General features: G+C 53.5%; 1 protein-coding gene across 1 annotated transcript; it reads left to right on the top strand.

Moving 5' to 3' along the window:
* Nucleotides 1–2,067: 2,067 nt before the first annotated feature.
* Gpr137b (G protein-coupled receptor 137B) lies at nt 2,068–16,986 on the top strand. The gene is made up of 7 exons (XM_042686181.1): nt 2,068–2,506; nt 9,440–9,489; nt 11,351–11,573; nt 13,082–13,231; nt 14,061–14,189; nt 15,307–15,431; nt 16,500–16,986. Exons 1-7 carry the CDS (start codon nt 2,138–2,140, stop codon nt 16,609–16,611), a joined length of 1,158 nt encoding a protein of 385 aa, XP_042542115.1. The 5' UTR covers nt 2,068–2,137; the 3' UTR covers nt 16,612–16,986.
* Nucleotides 16,987–21,849: the final 4,863 nt, after the last annotated feature.

The following is a 21,849-nucleotide window of genomic DNA, read 5'->3' as shown; positions in this document are numbered from 1 at the left end:
TGGCTGCTGGCGAGCCCAGCGGCCACGGGGAAAGGAGGGTGCTCTGACCCGTGGAGATGCCTGCGAACCGGAAGGGGGGGCAGCCTTGCCTAGAAGGAGCAAGGCCTGGAGGTGGATCCCCACTGAAAGCAGGCAGGGAGGGGCAGTCAACCATGGGCAGGGTCATTAGGGATTAAGGAGAGGAGTCACACCCAGCAATTACAGCCTCGTGACTCGTTGCAAAACAAGAGAACTTCTGCTTGTGTTTCCTCCCCGCTGTGGCACCCCTGTTCTGGTGGCTATTTTAAGCGCGTGCTCCTATCCCCATTCCTCTGCTTTTCCACATGGAGCCAAGGAGGGGCAGATCTCAAGTTGGATCATGAGACAGGGGATCTGTGGGAGAGGAGGGCATGGCTTCTCACTCATCCAGGGGTCCCGTGTTACCCCGTGTGTGACGGGAACCCCTGGGTGTTATCTTGGGTTTTAGAGTTGTAAGGATGTTGAGAAGTACGTTTGATCCTGGCCGGTCAAAGAGGTGGGCTATCCAGGCAATTTGCTATTTTTTTACTTTTATGGATCTTTTTCTGTTTAAAATCTAAGGGGGCTGGGGCGGGGGGTGTCTCACTGTCGCTCAGGCCTCAAACTCACATATACTGCCTCTGCCACCCAGGGTAGGGGCCTACCACACCTGGCATTCTTTCTGGGTTCCTTTGCAGGTGTGGCAAAGACTGTCAGGTTCTCCTGAAATCCACCCTCCCTTTAGTCCACAAAAAAAAAAAGCAGAGGCAAGACTTTCAGTTGTGCTCAAGACCGCACAAAATAGGCAGCGGTTTCCATGTTCTCTCCTAGCGAGCTTACTGAGGTGAGGTTCTTCTTCCAAGGGAGGTGGAAATGTGCTGTGCCCGGGACAGTGCTGTGGGAAAGGACAGGACAGGTGCCCTTAGCCCGCCTGTGTTCTGCCACGCGCCAGCCTGGAAGGTGGGCATGATGGCTGGAGTGCCAGGAGCCACTCTGCATCCCGGGGTTGGTCTTGTGGCGAGCACCCCGCAGGAGAACGCTGAGAGCCGGGGCTTCTGCTTCAGTGTGCGGAACTACAGCCGTGTTGTCTGCAGTGTGACCGGAGACAAGGGTCAACTGGGGGCAAGGGTCCACTAGATGCGCCTCGCTCCAACAGGCCTGGGTGACCACAGGGCAGGACGCTGGGGAGACACCCCGTTCCTAGCCTGCCCTGGCTGGGGGGAGCGGCAGACCAGGGCTGGGGCGGTGCCTCGCTCGCGGGGTGTGGCGCGCGGGGGTAAACCGAGTCAAGCTCTCTGCCGGGAAGAAGCAGAGCCCCGGACAACAGGCGCCGAGTGGGGCCCGGGGCCCGCGGGCCATCCTGGCCTGCCTGCGCGCGCCCCCGCGGCCTCGTGCCCGCGCGTGGCTCGTGCACGTTTAGTTTGAAGGGAAAGGCAGCTTGCTGTGGCTTTGTTCTTCAGTAAGGGGCGAGCCAGCGAGGCTTGCTCCAGGCCGGGGGGCGCACAGCGCCCTGCCCAGCCGCGGGGGCGCGCGTTGGGGGGCGCGCGGCATCGGACTGGCCGGAGCTGGGCGCGGGCACGCGGGTCTGCAGGGGGCGGGGCGGGATGTGCGCTGGCCCGCAGGGGGCGGGGCGACGCTGTGCGCGGGGCGCGCGGGTCTGAAGGGGGCGGGGCGATCTGTGTGCGGGCCCGCAGGGGGCGGGGCGATGCTGTGCGCGGGCGCGCGGGTCTGAAGGGGGCGGGGGCGATGCTGTGCGCGGGCCCGCAGGGGGCGGGGCGATGCTGTGCGCGGGCCCGCAGGGGGCGGGGCGATGCTGTGCGCGGGCCCGCAGGGGGCGGGGCGATGCTGTGCGCGGGCGCGCGGGTCTGCAGCGGGCGGAGCGGGCTTGCGCGGGCACAAGGGCCCGGCTCGCGGGGCGGGGCTGCGCGGGGCGGGCTGCGGCGGGCGCGGGCGCGCGGGCCGGGGGCGCGGCGCTGCCAATCGCAGACAAAGGCCGCCCCGTGCATCATGTGGTGCGGCGGGAGGAAGTGCGGCTTGTTTTCTCTCCTGGGCTGCGGGCGGCGGCGGCAGCGGGCGGATGGCGGGGCGCGGGGATCCCGGCGACGGCGAGCCCCGATGAGGCCCGCGCGCCCCCGGCCCGATGGCGGCGCCGCCCCGGGAGCCGGCGCGCAACGGCTCGCAGCCGCCGACGCTGACGCCGGCCGTGCCCCCCGACGTGACGCTGGGGCTCACGGCCGTCTACACCGCCTTCTACGCGCTGCTCTTCGCCTTCGTGTACGCGCAGCTGTGGCTGGCGCTGCGCCATGGCCACAAGCGGCTGAGCTACCGCAGCGTCTTCCTCTTCCTGTGCCTGCTCTGGGCCTCGCTGCGCACCGTGCTCTTCTCCTTCTACTTCCGGGACTTCGTGGCGGCCAACGCGCTCGGCCCCTTCGTCTTCTGGCTGCTCTACTGCCTGCCCGTGTGCCTGCAGTTCTTCACGCTCACGCTCATGAACCTCTACTTCGCGCAGGTGCGCGGGGGCCCGCGGGCCGGGGGGGGGGCGAGGTCCCCTCCGAGGCCGGGGCCTAGGTCCCGGGGTCCTCCGAGCCCCTTGCGGGCCCGTCTCCCGGGGACCCCCTCGGTCCCCCAGGTGTCAGGGCCGGACACTTGCGGGGCCTCAGCACGGCGCCCCGCTGCGCCCTTTCGCGTTCGGCCTGGATGCCCCGAACGCTCCCGGTTCCTCCGCCTGCCCGGCCCTGGCCCGAGCCCCGGCCTGGGGTGCCGCGCGCCGCCGGTTCCCGGGTGCGGTGGGCTGCGCTGGGCAGCGACCGGCTCGGGTCCGGGGAGAAGTTCCCACGTCTGGCCGTGGGGCCGGCTGTCCTGCCAGCGTCCACCTCCCACCAGGCGCGCCGTGTGCGCGTGCGCGTGGATGTGATGTGTGGGTGCGGGAGTGCATGTATGATGCGTGCATTATGTGGCCCGTGCATGTGTGGTGTATTGCATGTGGTGTGCGCGTGCATGTGGCATGTGTGTGCATGTGTAGTGTATGCGCATGTGGCGCCTGCGCGTGCATGTGTAGTGTGTTGCGTGTGCTGTGCATGGGCATGTGGCGTGCGCGTGTGTGCACAGGCATGGGGTATGTGCACGTGGCGCGGGCATGTGGCGCATGCGTGTGTGCACATATGGGTCGTTACGCGCATGTGGAGCCTGCGCAGGCATGTATAGTGTATCGCATTGTTGTGCGCGTGTACGTGGCGCATACGCGTGTGCACATGCATAGTTATGCACATGTGGCGCGTGCATGTGTAGTGTATCGCATTGTTGTGCGCGTGGTGTGTGAGCATATGCATAGTGCATGCGTGCGCGTGGGGCATACGCAGCTCCCCAGCTGCCGCAGGCGGGGCTGGCCCGAGGAGAGCCGAGAGAACCCGCCAGGGCTCCTCTCCTGCCGGCAGATGCGCTCCCGCGGGGGCGCCCGGCGTTCGTGGGCCGGTGGTGGCGTGGGCCCGTGGACTTAATAAACGAGGTGGTTAAAAGCGTCTCCCCGATGCCTGTCGTGAGCCGGCCCGTCCGCATCAGCGCGGCCTCTCCAGTGGAGTGGGAGCCGCGGCCTGCAAACAGGAGGAAGTGCTTTTGGTGGAAAGATAGCAAGTGTCGTGGCGAGGAGATCAGGGATGTTAAAGGAGTTGATGCGCAGGGAAGACTCTGGGTGGGTGTGCTTTCCAACAGGAGTAACGAGTGTTGTCTGTCTAGTACTACTGTGCACACACACATGCACACGCACATCCACACATGCACGCCAGTCCTGGGACTTAAACTCAGGGCCTGGGCGCTGTCCCTGAGCCTTCTTGCTCAAAGCTGGCATTCTACCACGTGCAGCTTTTTGGTGGTCAGTTGGAGAGGGCTTGGCTCTCCAGTGAGGGCCGCCCCCTGCCCCCCCCCCCCCCCATGAGCCTGATTCTACTTTGATATCTTGCAAACCGCTCTAGGCTGCCTTGTAGGGACCCTGGGCCTTGTCCTGGGGTTGCAGTGGTTGGCTGAGCATGATATAGAAATCTAGTGAGTCCGTGTCACCTCAAGAACTGGCAGTGGTCACGCGTCATGGCTTTGCCCATGTCCCCATTTTGAGGACTCAAAGGACAAATTCAGGGACTGGCATGGCTTTGTGGTTAATCCCATGTAAATCCTGAACTTAGAGCTGGATTAAAGTCTGGTGAGGGTTTTCTGCACCATCTGCTGGTTGGTGTGTAACTGCTGAGCAGGCAGACAGAGCCTCTGGCCTCCGAATGCGGCCCCATCAGCAGGTGCCTCAGCAAACTGCATTTCACCAGAGGAGAGCTTGAGGCTGGCAGAAGTTAGCACGGAACAGTCATTTCTGGCTTACAAGAATTCTGGTTCTTCAGAGGCGTGATTCAGCCCAAAGTGCCATCACCAGGGTTCTGGGCCGCTGGGAGCCCCCAGAATAGGGACCCTCAACAATGACTAACTGCCTGGGCTTGGTCTCAGCCTGAGTAAATTGGAGTTTAGAGGGAGGTAGCACTGCTCTGGGGGATGGGGGTGTAGCTGCTTGAAGGGAGGTCAAGAGTTGACTCAGGCTAGGCACCGGTGGCACATACATATAATTTTGGCTACTCTAGAGGCTGAGATCTGAGGATTGTGGTTCAAAGCTAGCTTGGGCAGGAAAAGACTATGAAACCCTTACCTCCAATTAACCACAAAAAAAAGCCAGAAGTGAGCTGTGGCTCAAGTGGTAGAGCGCTAGCCTTGAGCACAAAAAGCTCAAGGGCAGTGTCCAGGCCTTGAGTTCAAGTTCCAGGACCAAAGAGTGAAGTAAAGGCCAGTTTAGGAGAAGGTACTGAGCCTTTGTTTCAGAAACAAAAAGTAACAGGTTGGGGTCATAGTTCAAGTGGCTGAGTGCAAGGTATGTGAGGGATACATATCTGTAATTCTAGCTCCTTGGGAAGCAGAGGTGGATCTTTGCCTGGGAGCCAGTGGGAGGCCCTATCTGAAAGACAAAGTAAAAGTAACAGTAAGATCTTATCTGGAAAGCCAAGTCTCAGGGTAGAGGCATGTTAGAGCTCTTGGGTTGAGCATACAGATGTCCTTGATCCATATTGCCTGTACCCTGGAGGTGGCTCTGTCTCGATCTCTTCTCTGTCTCTGTCTCTGTCTCTCTCTCTCACACACACATACACACATGCACATTGCATGCTAGGCACCCATCTGAGTGTTTTGTCCTTATGCCTTACAACCTCTGAGGAAGTCCGGAGAACCATCCCATCTTCCAGAGCAGAAAGGAGGCTCTAAGGCGTTGATGACTTGCTCAGGGGCCTGGAGGAGGGAGGATTCACACCCACATTTCAGTGTGAGGCTTGTGTTGATGGAGTCCTATTTGAAATCTCTTACAGTGGGCAAATACACTCAGATCCTAACGCAGTACCTTCTTTTCTGAATTTTAAGATTTGAAAGCCAGCCACCGGTGGCTCACGCCTGTAATCCTAGCTACTCAGGGGGTTGAGGATCTCGGTTCAAAGCCAGCCCAGGCAGGAAAATCCGTGGGACTCTTATCTCCAGAGAAGCAGCAAAAATCTGAAAGTGGAGGTGTGGCTCAAGAGGTAGAATGCCACGAACATAAAAGCTAAGGAAGTGTGAGTCCATGACTTCAAGTCTGTGTGTGTGTGTGTGTGTGTGTGTGTGTGTGTGTGTGTGTGTGTGCACGCACACCCACAAATTTAGAGGGCTACAAGGTACATACAGGACTCAGTGAAGCAGATTTCGGATGCAGTTGGGGAGATGCGGGAGCACAGGGACGTGACTCAGATTCATGTGGGCTGATTCAAAGTGTCCATGGGACAGAGCGTCCACAGGGAGCCATGACTCAGAGGCCTTAGGCCAGGAGGTTAAAGCATTGAGAGACTTGAGCAGGGTTGGGAGCTGTCCAAGAAGTGGGTCCTGAGGCTGGACGTGGGGGAGGAGAAGGGGCAGGAGTTTGGGGGAAGGAGTGAGAGGTGGAGGATACTTTTCTCTGCTGTCACATCCTTTATGCCTGGCACGCCTCCTTGTGCTGTGTGATCTCCCATCCTGTAGGGGGCACCGTGCCCCGGCCCCAGGCCCCACCCTTGGGAAGGTGTGCATGGACTCTGTCTTCCTCCTACCCGGGTATTTTTTACATGAGGCTTCCGTCCTGTCTTTGTAAGTGACCTGTGTCAGAGACACAGTTGTGTCTTTCCACATGTCAGAGTTTGTTGAATGACAAATTCACAAGGCAACTTCAGTTTCATTGGCACTAATCTGCCAGGCACTGCTGATTGTCACCGGTAGCCACAAGCCAATTGGTAATTAGTCCCTCCTTTAACTCTCCGATCACCTGGAGGTATGTACTGCTGACAGACACATGGAGGGAGTCACCCGCCTCAGGTGCTCAGGTAAGGTATTAACAGAAATGAAGCCGGCCACAGCTGCTGGGGTGTGGTGGTGTCAGAATGCAGTGTCAGCATGTGAGGTGGTCAGCCAGTGCAGTGACTCAGGTCTGTAATCCTAGTTATTTGGGTAACTGAGGTTGGGAGGATTATGGATCCTGGCAAGCCTAAGTAGAAAAGTCCTTGAGACCCCATCTCCGTGGAAGGAGCTGGGTTTGGGGCCCAGCCTGTTATCCTAGCTTCAAGGAAGCAAAAATAAATAAAAATAGGATTTCACTCGAGGCACGCGCGTGGACAGGTGGCAAGGCCCCATCTCAAACATAACCCTGTGCTCCTGGGAGGCCGCCCCGAGCCCACGCTGGAGAGTGGGCTTCACGCTGGTGTCCTGAGTCTGGGGGCGGGGCTTGGGAGTCCGGAGCAGCACTGGAGCTTGGACGGGCCGTGTTCCCTTTGTCCTTCCACACATCGGAGCTTCTAGTGTGGACCGGGGTCAGGGGGCACGTAGTTTCCACAGCAGGGGCTGTGGAAGTGGGCAGCGTGGGCAGGGCACGGCCTGGAGTGAGCAGTGAGCTAGGTGGCTTCTCACCTTGGTGCCGGTTGAGTTCCTTTTATGGTCGGCAGGGATCCCGGGCCGGTGGTGCTTGTGTGTATACAACCGAGGTTTGCACGCTTCCCCAGTGAACCTGACCCAGCCCCTACCAGGTGGCAGTGTTTACCTGAGCTGTGGACACACAGGAGATGGCCACTGGCATGTTTTATTGATAGGCACAGAGAGGTCAGGGGGCTACTCCAATGTCACACAGCTGACCATTGGTAGAGGCCAGATTTAAGCCCTAGTGGGGCAGCTCCAGACTCACTTTTTTTTTGTTTTTCTGGTGCTAATATCTTGGGCTTGAACTCAGGGCCTGGGCACCATCCCCTCAGGCTTCTCTGCTCGGGGCTGGCGTTGTACTGCTTGAGGCTCTTTGGTCTTGAGTCTGTGCTTGGTGTTGGCAATTTTGAACTTCACACTTACTGGGAAGGTCTACCAGTTGTCTCAGCCCGCTGGCAGGACCATGCGTGTAGCAGGAGGCTGCTGTGGTGGGGACAGTGTGGTGTTCCCCAGTCTGTCTTCTTCTATGGGGCTTGGAAGGCTGGCACAGCAGTGGCGCCTCCCAGCGGATCATGTTTTGCTAGGGTGTAGGAAGCAGGATGTTACACCAAGTCTGGGTGGGGCAGTAGAGTGCTTCCTGTAGTCGCAGACCTGTATGTACCCGGGGACCACAGGGATTTCTTGTGTGGGGTGGTGAGAGGGATGTTGTGACTCCACAGATTAGTGTGGGATGATTCTGCTCGCAGCAGCCAGTGTGGCATTGGGAAAAACCAGAGCGAGCCTTGGGAACCCAGCTGGAGCTCGAGCTGGGAACAGACCAAGGCCTTGGGAGTTCAGGGGTGGGCAGTGATTTATGGAGGAGGAAGCCGAGGGTTGAGTCATGCTGGCATCAGCCAGGGGTTCTCCTGCGTCACTAGAAGGACCCTGGGTCATGGAGAGGCACCAGGGTTGGGGGATGGTGAGGGTGGGGGGGACCGTGAGGTTCGGGGGAGACGTGGGCCAGGGTCATAGGAGAGACCCAGGGGCAGCTTTAGGTTTTGAACACAAGTTCTTTCCACCTCTGTTGGACATAACTGACAAGAGTTGTGTAGGTTCAAGGTGACTCTGACATTCTGATACCTGGGAGCATCCCCTGCTAATGGACACACCCACCACAGGTGCAGCCACGCCCCTCCATGCTAATGGACACACCCACCACAGGTGCAGCCACGCCCCTCCATGCTAATGGACACACCCACCACAGGTGCAGCCACGCCCCTCCATGCTAATGGACACACCCACCACAGGTGCAGCCACACCCCTTCATGCTAATAGACACACCCACCACAGGCGTAGCCACGCCCCTCCATGCTAATAGACACACCCACCACAGGTGTAGCCACGCCCCTCCATGCTAATAGACACACCCACCACAGGCGTAGCCACGCCCCTCCATGCTAATGGCACACCCACCACAGGTGCAGCCATGCCCTTCCATGCTTATGGACAACCCATGGATTGGGGAGAGGGAAGGGGGCAGCCACGCCCCCGCTTCAAGCACCAGAACCTTTAAGATCCACCCAGCAGATTTCTGAGCTGGACATAGTATTCATTCTCACTGATCTGGAGAATCTTAGGCTAAATAAGCCAGGACAGACAAGTACTAATGTGTAGACCTTTTTTTTTTTTTTTTTTTGATGCAGGTTCTCGGGCTTGAACTCAGAGCCTGGGTACTGTCCCTGAGCTTTTTGTGCTCAAAGCTAGTGTTCAGCCACTTGAGCCACACCAGGCTGCCACATCCACCCACCCCACGCAGGCACTTCCACAGTTGTGCTGAGTTCTGAGGCCGTTGAGAAATTGCCATCTCCAACTTTTTTGGTGTGCCATTCACAGGGCTTGAACTAAGGACCTGGGCACTGCCCCTCAGCTCTTTTTGCTCAAGGCTAGTGCTCTACCACTTGAGCCACAGCTCCAGTTGCTGCTTTTTGCGGGTCAATTGGAGATACAAGTCTATGGGTTGTCCTGCCTGGGCTGGCTTTGATCCTTGATCCTCAGGTCTCCTGAGTAGCTAGGATTACAGGTGTGAATCCCAGCACCTGGCTTCAAAAGCTTTTGATTGTTTTAAATATACTGCAGAGTTTGTGGCTGGCATCGAGGACACGTAACCTTCCAACCCAGTGGGCTTGGTGCCGGTGACAAGCTGGGGACAGAGGTGGGCTATGTGTTGTAGGTTAGTACTCTCGGGTTTTGTTTTCTTTTTAATTCATTTTCAAATACATTTAAACACCCAGCTTAAATAAAACACCCCAAATACAAAAACACCCGTTTGCACAGCACAGAGCTTCCCAGATGTGGCTCTGGAGGAGGAGTGCGGTGCCCAGGGGCCTGGGCAGAGGGATTCCAGATGACCGCAGGGGTGGTGTGCAGGGTCCCCTGCACGGGACCCACCCTGCATGCTTTTCTCTCGTTGCAGGTGATTTTCAAAGCCAAGTCCAAGTATTCTCCAGAATTACTGAAATACCGGTGAGTGCCCGGCACCGTTCTCGCAGGCACCCGCTTCCTCTTCTCCTCTGCGAGCCCCACCATGGTCCTGAGTGCCAGCCTTGTCCCTGTTGCCCGGGAGGGTCAGCTCATTGAAGTACAAGGGGATCCGGGGGTTTTCCTTTTAGAGACAAAAGCTCCAAGCCCATATTAGTTGCTTTTCTTCTCCCTGTGGCCCAGTCCCTGATGTGGGCAGAGTGGAAGGGTTTATTCTGTCTCATGGTTTCAGTGAACCATGATGGACTGGAAGCGGAGAAAGGGACACAAAGGGACCAGGGATAAGTTACTGCACCAAGGAGCTGCCTGCTTCTCTGCTTCCCTCAGTGGGCCGCTTCCCCCCCTATGGGGTAAGGGTTCACAGCCTCACCAGGGAGGAAGAAGATGGGGATAATAGGGTGCATACTGTATCCAAGGGTCTTGGTAGAAGGACGAGGGTTTGGCTGGAGTACTGTGTACGCCGGGTCCCCTCTTGAAGCAGAGAGTTTAGTTGCAGTAGGAGAAGGCTGTTAATGCAGCCCAGTGCTGGTGGCTCACACCTATAATCCTAGCTATTCAGGACTGAGATCTGAGGATCTCCTGTATGAAAGAAAGTATGGGCAAAAAAGTCTGTGAGACTCTTAGCTCCCGTTAACCAACAAAAAGCCAGAAGTGGAGCTATGGTTCCAGTGGTAGAGTGCTAGTCTCGATCAAAAGTGCACATGGGTAGTACCCAGGCCCTGAGGTCAAGAGGGCTGGCATTAAAAAAAAAACAAACAAGACCCTTTTAGTCCATAATTTACTGCTCTCTGATTTGGGTTACAAACATATTCAAGTTAAACCAGTCTAGTCCAGCCTTAAGCTGGCTGTTGAGTGAGGTCTAAGTTAGGTGTAACATGGGACACTTAAGAGGATGAGCTTCCAGGTTAGAAGTCAGAGGAGACTGGGCTGACCACACACAGATGCAGCAGTGCAGGTGGCAAACAGCCAAGTAGGCAGGCAGAGACCACTTCAACCAGTGGACACAAGCTGCCCACCAGCTTGGCCCTCAGCTCTGGGGATCCACATATGGTCCGGGATTTGCAAGTGATGCCTAGATCCCCTGATACAGTGTACATACTGTGGAAAGACTTGCTACACTGTCTCACTTGGAAAATAATGACAAGAAAGAAGTCTGTCTGTTCAGGACTGAGATAATTAGAAATTAGTTTTGGAGCCAGGCACCAGTGGCTCACACCTGTAATCCTAGCTACTCGGGAGACTGAGATCTGAGGATCAGGGTTTGAAGCCAGCCAGGGCAGAAAAAAACTGTGAGCTTGTTTAAGTAGCCACCAAAAAGCCAGAAGTGGAAGTGTGGTTCAAGTGGTAGAGGGCCAGCTTTGGGTAAAATGGCCAAGCGAGAACCCCAATACTAGTACTAGGGAAAAAAAGTTTTAACCCTTAGCTGGTTGGATGTGAGTGGGGTGCAGAGCCCTAATTCTGGGGGTTGCTAACTGCATGACCTCATTCCATCTTATGCTGTTGGGTAAGTCTGTCCTGCAGTCTTACTTTCAGTAATGGAAACACTGGCCTGCACAGACTGATGTCATGGTTCTTGTACTCGGGGCAGTCAGTGTGTTCTCCGGGGAGCTGGCCCACACGTGAGGGCTTAGCACCCCCCCCCCCCCCCCCCCCCCCCCGCCCCGGGAACCTCATGGAGGATGTTCCAAGGCACAATTTGTGGACGGTACCTTGGATCTGTGACCGTCTACCGCTGAAAAGCAGCTCTTACTCTAGTAGTTAACCAAAGCATGTCACAGCTTCCTTCTAGACTACCTGCAAGGAGCATGACATGACCCTTCTCCCCTTCCTTCTCCCCACCGCTCAGGCTGCCCCTCTACCTGGCCTCGATCTTCATCAGCCTCATTTTCCTGCTGGTGAACCTGACCTGCGCGTTGCTGGTGAAGACGGGACACTGGGAGAGGAAGGTGATCGTGTCCGTGCGCGTGGCCATCAATGACACGCTCTTCGTGCTGTGTGCCATCTCGCTCTCCATCTGCCTCTACAAAATCTCCAAGATGTCCTTAGCCAACATCTACTTGGAGTCCAAGGTGAGTGGGAAGGAGGTGAGGTCCCTGCTGCGCCGCCTGCTCTCTCTCCGTCCTCTGCCGGGGGCGTTTTGTGCGTGTTGCATCCTTCGCTGAGCTTCACGTGCAAGACGTGTTCTGATGGCCCCGTGTCGTGTGCAAACCCCTGGCGGGGTTCCATCCTGGTCAGGCGCTGGCTATTTGCCCCGGATTTTAAAGCACCATTGGGGTTGTAGTGGCCACCACGCATCTAGTACTGACTCTGGCCCTGCTTCTTGATCAACTGAGGTAATCTTCATAGACCCGGGGGGGGGGGGGGGGCAGGCAGGGAAACTGAGGCATGGAGAGGTCAAGACACTTGTCACACTGCCATCAGCATCCGTGGTTGTCGATGCTCAGGTTCAAGTTCATGGCCCATGGCTTACCCCACCGTAGCAGCCTCCCAAGCCCGAGGCCTCCTGCACAGGGAGCTAGCAGGAAGCTCATCTGCTCCTCCCACAGCCATGCCCTGGCCTGTGCTCCACGGTCTCCCTTCTCCTCCCCAGAGCCACAGAGAAGGGCAAAGATGCACGCAGAGCTGCGTGGCCGGTCGCCTCCGTCCCTCACCAGCAGGTGGCGACCCGGAGCAGGGCTTGCTGAGCAGTGGGGCGCTGCCTGGCTCTTACCCCTGGGCATGGGTCGCCTCCCTCCCTCTGTGCCCCTGGTCCTCTGTGGCTCTGAAGGAGGATTTCAGGCAGCGGCGCTCAGAGTGTCCACCAGATGAAATCTGTTGAGAGCTTTGGAACCCAGAGCCCACACCGGACACTGGGCTGCAGCCCCAAAGCCCAGGAGTTAGTTGTGCAGAGTTCTTCCTCGAAAATGCTGAGGCTTTGTGCTGGCTTCTGCCTCATCCGTCTCCGAGCCCCACCTCTCCCCTGTAGAGGCCGCGCCAGCTCTTCATGGACCCCAGCTGTTCCCATGGACAGGAGGGTTAAGGCCCACATTGTCAGAATGCCCGCGGCCAGCAGGGAACGGGCAGAGCCAAGCTCCTCGCACTCGGGTAATGACTCCCACCAGCATGACTCAAAGTCCTTTCAGCTTCTTTGGTCAACATCACTATCCGTTTCTAGACAACAGAGGCCTTTCACTGAAATTGACCACTTTTATGAGGAGGGGATGTGAGTCACCAAGTTTCCACAGGCCTCCCTTCCCAAGATAAAGCTCTGGGCGGTGAGGGAGGCCCACACCCACCCGTGTCCCACCCACAGTTCTGCAAATGCACCCCAAGCCACACACCTGGAACGCATGCGCTGGAGGACAGTGGAGTTGACCAGACAAACCCCCTGACTTCCCGGATTAAATCTTGGTCTTGGGCAAAGGGCCCACTTTTTACCTGTAGTAAAGGGGTCTTCTCTAGCACAGTGCCTGCAGGAAGACAGCTGACCCCGAGGAAGGGGCGAGCACGTACGGGCCCTCAGCGCGCAGCACCAAGGGAGGGACAGGGAAGGGCCCGGTGACTTGGAGTGGCCCACCCCTGCCTCCGTCTCTTCCAGGGCTCCTCCGTGTGTCAGGTGACAGCCGTCGGGGTCACCGTCATCCTGCTGTACACCTCGCGAGCCTGCTACAACCTGGTCATCTTGTCCTTCTCTCAAATCAAGAACGCCCACTCCTTTGACTATGACTGGTACAACGTATCCGACCAGGTGAGTGGGGGCCGCGGGGCGCCTGGATGCAACGTTCGCCCCGGGGCATGGTCCATGGCGGAGGGGTAAGCCAAGCACCTTGCTCCCGTGTAGAGGTGCAGGGTGACGGCTGGCTCCATCACCGCCTCGTCAGCTGGGGCCAGGGCGGCTCTCCTTCCTGCTCACCTATTCTAAGAAACCTAGGTGTGTGTGTGCACACAGGCGCATGTGCAAATACCTCACTTCCCCATCCCCTTGAAGCTCTTGTTAAGTAGTACTTAGTGACTTCCAGTGCAGGTGCAATGGCTCATGTCTGTCATCCCAGCTACTTGGGAGGCTGAGATTTGGATCAAGACATTTTTTGGTTGTTGAAGAAAATAAAACTCAGCTTAATTTGGATATTCGGAAGCGTCAGAGGTAGGGTAAAGTAACAACATCCGTCTTTTGAGTATTTTTTCCTCCTTTTGGTTGGACATGGAACTTGAACTCAGTGTTGTCCCTGAGCTTTTGTGCTCAGGTTAGCTAGCACTCTACTACTTGAGCCACAGCTCCACTTCTGTCTTTTTTATAGTTAGAGATAAGGGTGTCTCACGGACTTACCTGTTTGAGCTGGCTTTGAACCCTGATCCTTGGATCTCAGCCTCCTGAGTAGGTGGGATTATAGGTGTGAGCCACCAGGGCCCCGCTCCTATACGGTTCTTAACCCTCCAAGGCCTGGAAAGTTTGTTAGGGGGTTTCAACATGTGCATTTTAGGGGAAAGGGGCTGTGCCATGTTGAAACTGTGTGGGTTACTCGAACATACTTCCTCTGCTCCGGTCCAGCAACTCCCTGTCCCCCTCTGGCCAACAGGCAGACCTGAAGAACCAGCTGGGCGATGCCGGCTATGTGGTGTTTGGAGTGGTGCTCTTTGTGTGGGAACTCTTGCCCACCACCTTGGTCGTTTACTTCTTCCGAGTTAGAAATCCTGCAAAGGACCTTGTAAGTACCCCGTCTCGCGTAGCAGAGGGCTTGCTCTTATCCCTGCTTCTCAGTGGAGCCTCTGCAATTGCATACAGGAACTCAGTACCAAGATGTTTCCTTGACTCCTTTTCAGGGCGATGTGTTTCCCCTTGTTTTAGAAGGAAGGGATGTGAGGTGTCTCTCGTAGTACTTGGGTGTGACTTCAGCAGGGACTCTGAGAGGCAGTCAGTCCCTGCTCCCTGCCCCATCGCTTGACATTTCAACCCAGTTGACATGAAGTGTTCTGTGGGGGGGGAGGGACAGGGTGGAGAATGCAAACCCAGGTGGAATGAGGCAGCGGCCTGAGGGCACAGCTCCACGGATGACCCCCTGCACCCCCCCCCACCCCCGCCCGAGCCAGTGCAGCCAGGACACCCTGATCTGCAGAGGCAGGAAGGCCAGGGGCGCTGGGCCGCGTGTGAACATGTTGTCCTTCCCTTGTCCTGGACCCAGATGGGAACCGACATGCTGTTTCTCCTTAGTCTCTCTGGACAATCTCTAGTGAGCCGGGAACAGCAGATGGCTGGACTGGGGTGGGTGGTGAGTCCTAGGCTGGCCTCTGGCCTTGGTGAGAAAGCTGGCAGTGGCTGGCGCTGCCCTTGCCCCGTTTGGAAGTTCTGAAGTGAGTTCAGACTGGGGGCAGAAGCAGGAGGAAAGGATCACAAGAGGGCAGAGGGTGGAAATGGGAGGAGAATCTCCCCCACACCAGCCTATCTTCTCCTTTATGAACACCCACGGTTACACAATATACCCAATAGAACCCTCTAAGTGGCACTGTAGCTCAAGTGGTAGAGCGCTCGCCTTGAGCTGAAGAGCTGAGGGACAGCGCCCAGGCCCAGAGTTCAAGCCCCACGACTGACAAAAAAAAAAAAAAAAAAAAACATCTAGTTCCAATAGAACCCTCTACTCTGGCTAACTGGGGGCATTCTCAGGGACTAAAAGCAGTCTGACAGATGGTGTCCACGCTGATAAAAGGGTATCTTAGTCCCTCTCAACCCAGAAGTGACTGTGGGGAGGCAGCAGCACCTTCCGGGGTGACCTCCCTTGTGAGGGACGCCTGCATCCCTGCAGCGCACTCACTGACCCGTCTTTGCAGTCCAGCCCAACGATGGTCCCCAGCCACGGATTCAGTCCCCGATCTTACTTCTTTGACAACCCTCGAAGATATGACAGTGACGACGACCTTGCCTGGAACATCGCACCTCAGGGACTTCAGGGAAGGTAGGACAGGCACCATCCCCCCCCCCCGCCATGGGCAGAGAACGGCACCACAACACACGTGTGGGGCTGGGGCAGCAGCCAGTCTCTGTGAAACACTCAGGAAGAAGGGACGGACCTGAGATTCCTAGAGACCTCCGCCAGCACTGTTGTGCAGAAGTGTTTCCTCAACAGTACCACAGCCGTGCCATGCAGACGGTAGTTTAAAAAGCAGTCTTTAACCAGGCACCGGTGGCTCACACCTATCATCCTGGCATCACAGGAGGCTGAGATCTGAGGATTGTGGCTTAAAGCCAGCCAGAGCAGAAAAGCCTGTGAGACTTCCTTACCTTTCGTTACCCAGCAAGAAGCCCAAGTGGAACTGTAGCTCAGGTGGTAGAGTGTACAGGTGTGCACCTTTCCCCCCCACCCCAACTTGGAAAATGTGTGTTAGTCATGGGGCTTGAGCTCAGTCAGAGCGTGGGTGCTGTCCCTGGGCTGTTTTTGCTCAAGGCTAGTTCTCTACCACTTGAGCCACAGCTCCACTTCTGGCTTTTTTTTTTGGTCATTTGTTGGAGGTAAGTCACTTAGACTTTCCTGCCTGGGCTGGCTTTGGACCGTGATCCTCAGATCTCAGCCTCCTGAGGATTACAGGTGTGAGTCACCAGTTCCCAGTCTTTCACTCACCACAGCACTGAATTTCCCATTAGCCATGCTTGCCCCTCTGAAGCAGCCCTTCCTTCACCAGCCAGCAGTGATGTAGAGCTGAGAAGGCCCCCCACGCCCACCCCCTCTGGGGTAGGGAAGGACTGAGAGAACCTTAAGGCACTGAGTGCTGTCTGTTAAAGTACCAGGTGTTCAGGCAGCCCTATACCAGCTACAATGTAGTGTTACAATGTAGTCTGTAGGGAAGAACTGCCCTGCAGAAGCTGGCTTCAGTCCTGCTCACACCACGGCCTGCTGTGGGCATGCTGCAGTCAAGGCGTGGCTGGCCTCAAGAAGCCAGCCTGGAGGACCATGTGGGGTTCACACAGACCTGCCCTCATTCTGAGTGTGCGGCTCTAAGTACTAAACTGCGTTTCTCTTCTCAAGTTTTGCTCCAGACTACTATGACTGGGGACAGCAAGCCCACAACTTCCTGGCGCCAGCAGGGGCTCTGCCACCCGATCCTGGTGCGGATCCTGACAGAGCTGGCCTCGGTTAGCGGCGCGGCAACAGCTGCTCAGAACATTCCTGTGGAGAAACTGCAGAAAGTGGGAGTGACAGCTTAAGTTTTAGGGCATTTTCCTTGAGAAACAGGACTGGTACTTGTTACAGGTTTCTAATGGCTTTATAGGACTAAGCAATACTTTAAATTGAAAATCCTTTATTTTAGTACTAATAAGTGAGCCTATTTCTGTGGGTATAATTTAAACTTTTTAAACAGACTCTGTACTTTTTATAAAGATGTATTTTATATAACTTAAGTAATAATACTAAAGTATACTAAGGTTTTTTTTCCTTCAGAATGTCATGTAGTTTGCACACTTATGCATAATTCACTTTAAAAGTATAGAATATATGGTCTAACTGTTTATTACGGCTTTGGACTCAAGTATTCCTCAAATTCTTACCTCTGAAGGTCACTGAAGGTCAGATTCTGAGCTCCACTCTGGTGGACTTTAGAAGTGGGAGTGATACCTAGAAAGCTAGGCGCACTCCAGTATTGAAAGTTAACTAGCTTGCTTTTTAGAGTTTTAACTTGTGTCAGGGTACTAATGTAGCACTCCAGTGATAACCAGCCGATCCTGTTAAAAGCACAGCTTACACTATTAAACCTCCTGTACTATTAGAGCAATTCTGCAGTTTTTGCAGCCTGGGGAGACTGAATGTGCATTACCTCAGGGCTGTGCAGGACCCTGCCTTTCCCTAATCATTGGGTTGCTACCTCCCGGAGTCCTCAAGAGGCTGAGAGGTTCCCAGAGGGCTTTAGTAGCTCTGGGGTACTAATAGCTTTTTCTGCATTCTTACTCTGTAATGGTTCTGTACCTCCTGTCGGGCTGGACGCTGTCTAGAGGGCTGTAGCACTGGTCTCCATCCGAGGGCATGCTCCACACAGCTGCTTTGTGCTGCGCTTCAGCTAAGCCAAACACAATGTCTCTGACCAGAGCACCATTCTGAAACCTCCCCTGTATAGCCTGCCACGAGGCTGGAAGCCCAGGCTTTCACACAGCAGACAACCAGGGCCTGCAGATGAAGGGTGATTCCAGGCCCCGGGGGCACAAGTCCTGCTCTTGCACTGTAGCCCGCATCACACTGCTCACTCAAGCACAGACTTGTGGACATGAGCTCCCAGGCACAAGTCCACTTGTGTTGTCTGTACCATTTAAAATCAAGATCAAAAGTTCCTTTTTTTGTGTGTGTGCCAGCCCTGGAGCTTGAACTCAGGGGCTGTTTCAGGGTGCTGTCTCTAAGCTTTTTTGCTCAAGGCTAGTGCTCTACCATTTGAGCCACACCTCCACTTCCAGCTTTTGGGTGATTTCTTACCTAGGCTGGCTTTGAACCTTTGTCCACAGATCTCAGCCTCCTGAATAGATAGGATTACAGCAGCAACAGGCTGGAATCTCAAGTTTTAAAAGAGTCATTTATGTAGAAACCTCTGCCCTGCCCAATCCCTTACCATGCCTTGCTTTCAGACCATGGAACTGTCTGGACTGCCTGTCATCTAAAAGTTACCTTTCAAGGACAGGTTTACACTGGTTATTCAGGTGGCCTAAGCAAAGTGTTGTAACATGCTTCTCTAAACTGCTAAGGAGCCCTACCATGATCACACGATCAATGTACACTGCAAGAACTTAGGCCCATGCAGCCTGTGCCAGCCTCCTGCAGCGGCCGAGAACAGCTTTATTTCTGCAGTGCAGTGTCACTGAAGTCACGCCAATTACTGTACTCACCATGTAGTATGTAAACACTATAATTCTGTTGTCTCTAGCTGGAAAACAAATGGCCAACATTAAATATTGAAGCTGCCATCCAGTATTTGTCAACTCCCATATTTTTGCCAGAAAGGATAAACTGTTCTAAGTGCTTCTCTGCCCTCTTTTATAAGAGCAATGCTGAACCCTTGCTGCTGTCCATACATCCCAGAGCCCTGGGGCTGATGTCTCCTGGCATGGGCAACTTCTTCACTCGAGAGGTGCTGCAGGATGAGCCACCTCCCATACCTGCTCTGCCAGGCAAACCAAAGTGCTCCAGTAACCCGGATGATCCTTGTCTTAAAGATTGCTCTTCCAGTAATCTGAAATTGTAAGTGCGTAGGAAAGCACAGTGTCACTCAAGTCTGGAGTTTGTGTGTGATTACTAGAAGATACATTTGTCTCTGAAGCTAAGAGTTCCAGCTGACCTGTGTGGACCACCCACTGGCACTTCTACAGTGGTACACAAGGAGCCTGAGCTGTTGGAGGTTCTATTACAGTGTCCACTGCCATCATACGTGCCAATGCTTCCTTATACCATGCTGTGGATGGCACCCAGGGCCTTATGTGTATAGGACAAGCACTCTATCACTGAGCTACATCCTCCCTTGCCAACTCTAAAATGTACCAGGAGGCATACTCTCCCAATAGTGTTCCTTGAAGGCTTTAATGAAGTATAAAAAGTTGGGCGTGGTGGCTCATGCCTGTAATCCCAGCTGTTTGGGAAGTGGAGATCACAAGACTGTAGTTTGAGGCCAGTCTGAACAAAAAGTTAGTAGGATCCCGTATTAACCCTAAGCTGGGCTCAGTAGCTGGGCTCAGTAGCTGGGCTCAGGTGTGTGGAAGTATAACTGAGAAGACAAGAGTTCCAGGACAGCACTGGTATAAATGTGAGACCCTGTTTAAAAACTAGAAGCAAACAGGTCTACAGGTCTGTAAGTGTGGCTCTGCAGTGTGGTACCAGCCTAGCAAGCACAAGGCCCTGAGTGTAAACCCCAGTGCCCCTCCCCCCACACACACACATGGCGTGGAAAGGAGGCTTTCCCAGAGCCATGAACCATGAGCATTGTACCTCAGTATCTGGTTATTAGGGGACACCAGTGTAAGCTGCATGGTGATGGGTAACTGACTCATTCACAGCTATATTCCTGGCTCCTTAGAGCAGTGTAAGAAAATGTAGACCCTCTTTGGAAGGCATCCTTTCATTTGTACTTTCTCTGCTGCCTATGGCATTACAAGTTTTGTGCTCACTGAAGGACCCCTTACTCATCAGTCTTTGACAGACATGCAACTTCAGGACAAACAAGTCAGTGGGAGAAAGGGAATAAGGATTTTACATGAAATTAAGCCTCAAATAAGTCAGAAGCACTGTGATGGAATTTGGACCACATGGGCAGGGTCAGGTATCTGTTTGACAAAATAATACCAAATTTGCCAGGCAGCATAACAGCATACATATGGAGTGGTTAGAGTGCAGTCCTCAAGAAAACATGGAGCCAGACAATTTTAGCATGCCCCATGTATCATACAAAGACAAGTATGAACAGCTAGGAAAACTGTAGAGGATCCAGATATTACCAAATAAAGCCTGTATACTTAAAGCCACAGTACTGTGCATCTGTAAGTCAACCAGAGAAAAACATGTATGAGATTTAAAAAATGATAAATGTACTCAAGGATAGTGAGGAAAAGTTGAACTGTTTAGATAATGGTATTGTAACAACTGGGGTAGTCATCTGAGAAAAGTGTTTGATCTATAAGCTATGTTATATAAAACCTAACTGTAAAAAAAAATAAAAGCTCTACAAGGCAATAGTGAACTATTCTATTCTAGATTGAGGAAGCCATTCTAAGACTAAAAATCTAGGGTAGAAAAAAAAGCACTAAAAATTGCTACAATAAAAGAAAATTGCATAGTAAAGTCATCATAAGTCCCAATGACAACAAATTGGGGAAAACCTTTTCCACTCATTACAGTTGAGGTATTAGTATCTCTAACAGCTCCTAGAAATCACTTAGAAAATGTAGAAAAATGAACAGATATGAACAAAAGCAAATACAAATGTCTCTTAAACTTTAAAAGTTGACCAATCTTATCTAATAATCATATAAACTAAAAAGCACATTGACCATTTTTCGTCTATCACAATGGCCCAAATCCAACATTTTCTAGCATCTGTGATGGTGACACTGTCACAGATTTCAGATGGCCTGTCTTGTGCAGAGAGCAGTGTATCAGTATCTTTTATTACAAATATACATGACCTTTGACTCCAAAATTCTGGGTAATTCTACAGATATGTATACACAAATGTGCAATGACATATGTTCAAGGCCTGTAAACAACTCAGATGTTAAATGACAGCTTATCAATAGGAAGGAACATTAAGAAGCCACTAAAGAAGGGAGAAGGCTATCTGGCGACATGTGAAGACTACCAAGAATATGATGTTAAATAACAAATATTGGTAGAAGATGTCATTTTGAGTTAAAGTGAGGAGAAAAAAATAAGGCTTTACATTTGTATACGATTTTCTATGTTAAGAAGTATGGATGGAAACAAACTAAGCAATTACACACAGAGCACATGTATGTGCAGGGTGGGAGACAACCAGATACAAAAGACACTCACTGTAGAACTTTTTATATCTTTTGGCTAATTTTAACCATGTAGAATGTATTACCTATTCAAAAATCAAATAAAAACAAGCATTTTAAAAGGTTATGTCTTAATTCAAATAAAAAGATACCAAAACTAGGAAATGCCACAGGTGCCATTAGGCAAAGCAGCTCTGGAGTCTGCTTTTCCTGCCTCACTCAGGTCCCCCCCCCACCTCCCCTGCTCCCCAGGAATGGAGATAGAACAGCACCTACCCTCTGGTGCTCCTGTGCAGAGAAATGAGGTGTGTACAGTCCTTCCTGTAGGGCCTCCACTGCCCACCACAGAGCAGAGAAGAAATCACCACAGTAAAATCCTCATCTCCTCAACCCAACACAAGAAAGAGGAAAACATACCAGAAAAGACTATAAATATGTACTTTAATTCACATTTTCTAGAGTCTGGTGGGTACAACAGTAAATTATTTGGAATTCCGATCAAAATCAAAGCTGTACCTGTAGGTATCACAGAATAGATGGCATAGGTTTGCATGTGGCATTTGTACAAGAAATTCCCACATCCCCATGCACTAAAGTGGATCTCTGGGTGAATAGCGGTGGTTTTTAGCTACTCCCTCCCATTTTGCAAACTGCTGGGTGGTTTCCTGTGAACTGTTCTCATGCTTCCAGCTGAAGACAATGCTGATAATGACCAAAAGGGCTATCTTGCCTTGCATAAAATGATACTAGGCAAAGTTAAAAATATGGCATAGTGCTTCATTGCAAAATTGAGTCACAATGTTCCAAGCATCTGACTGGTCCAATTTCAAAACTCAAATCTATTACTGCTCTGTCCTATCTTCCTCAAAGCCCCAAAATTGACCTAGCTA

The sequence above is a fragment of the Dipodomys spectabilis genome, unplaced genomic scaffold, assembly GCF_019054845.1.
Source record: "Dipodomys spectabilis isolate Male_0828 unplaced genomic scaffold, ASM1905484v1 ptg000096l, whole genome shotgun sequence".
Classification (NCBI taxonomy): domain Eukaryota; kingdom Metazoa; phylum Chordata; class Mammalia; order Rodentia; family Heteromyidae; genus Dipodomys; species Dipodomys spectabilis.
The sequence above is the reverse complement of the archived record's forward strand: the minus strand, read 5'-3'. Positions and strand labels throughout refer to the sequence as shown.

Coding starts and splice junctions, on each gene's coding strand:
- Gpr137b (XM_042686181.1), top strand. CDS start 2,138: ATGGCGGCGCCGCCCCGGGAGCCGGCGCGCAACGGCTCGCAGCCGCCG. Junction 9,490..11,350: donor CCAGAATTACTGAAATACCG/GTGAGTGCCCGG, acceptor CCCACCGCTCAG/GCTGCCCCTCTACCTGGCCT. Junction 15,432..16,499: donor CCTCAGGGACTTCAGGGAAG/GTAGGACAGGCA, acceptor TCTCTTCTCAAG/TTTTGCTCCAGACTACTATG.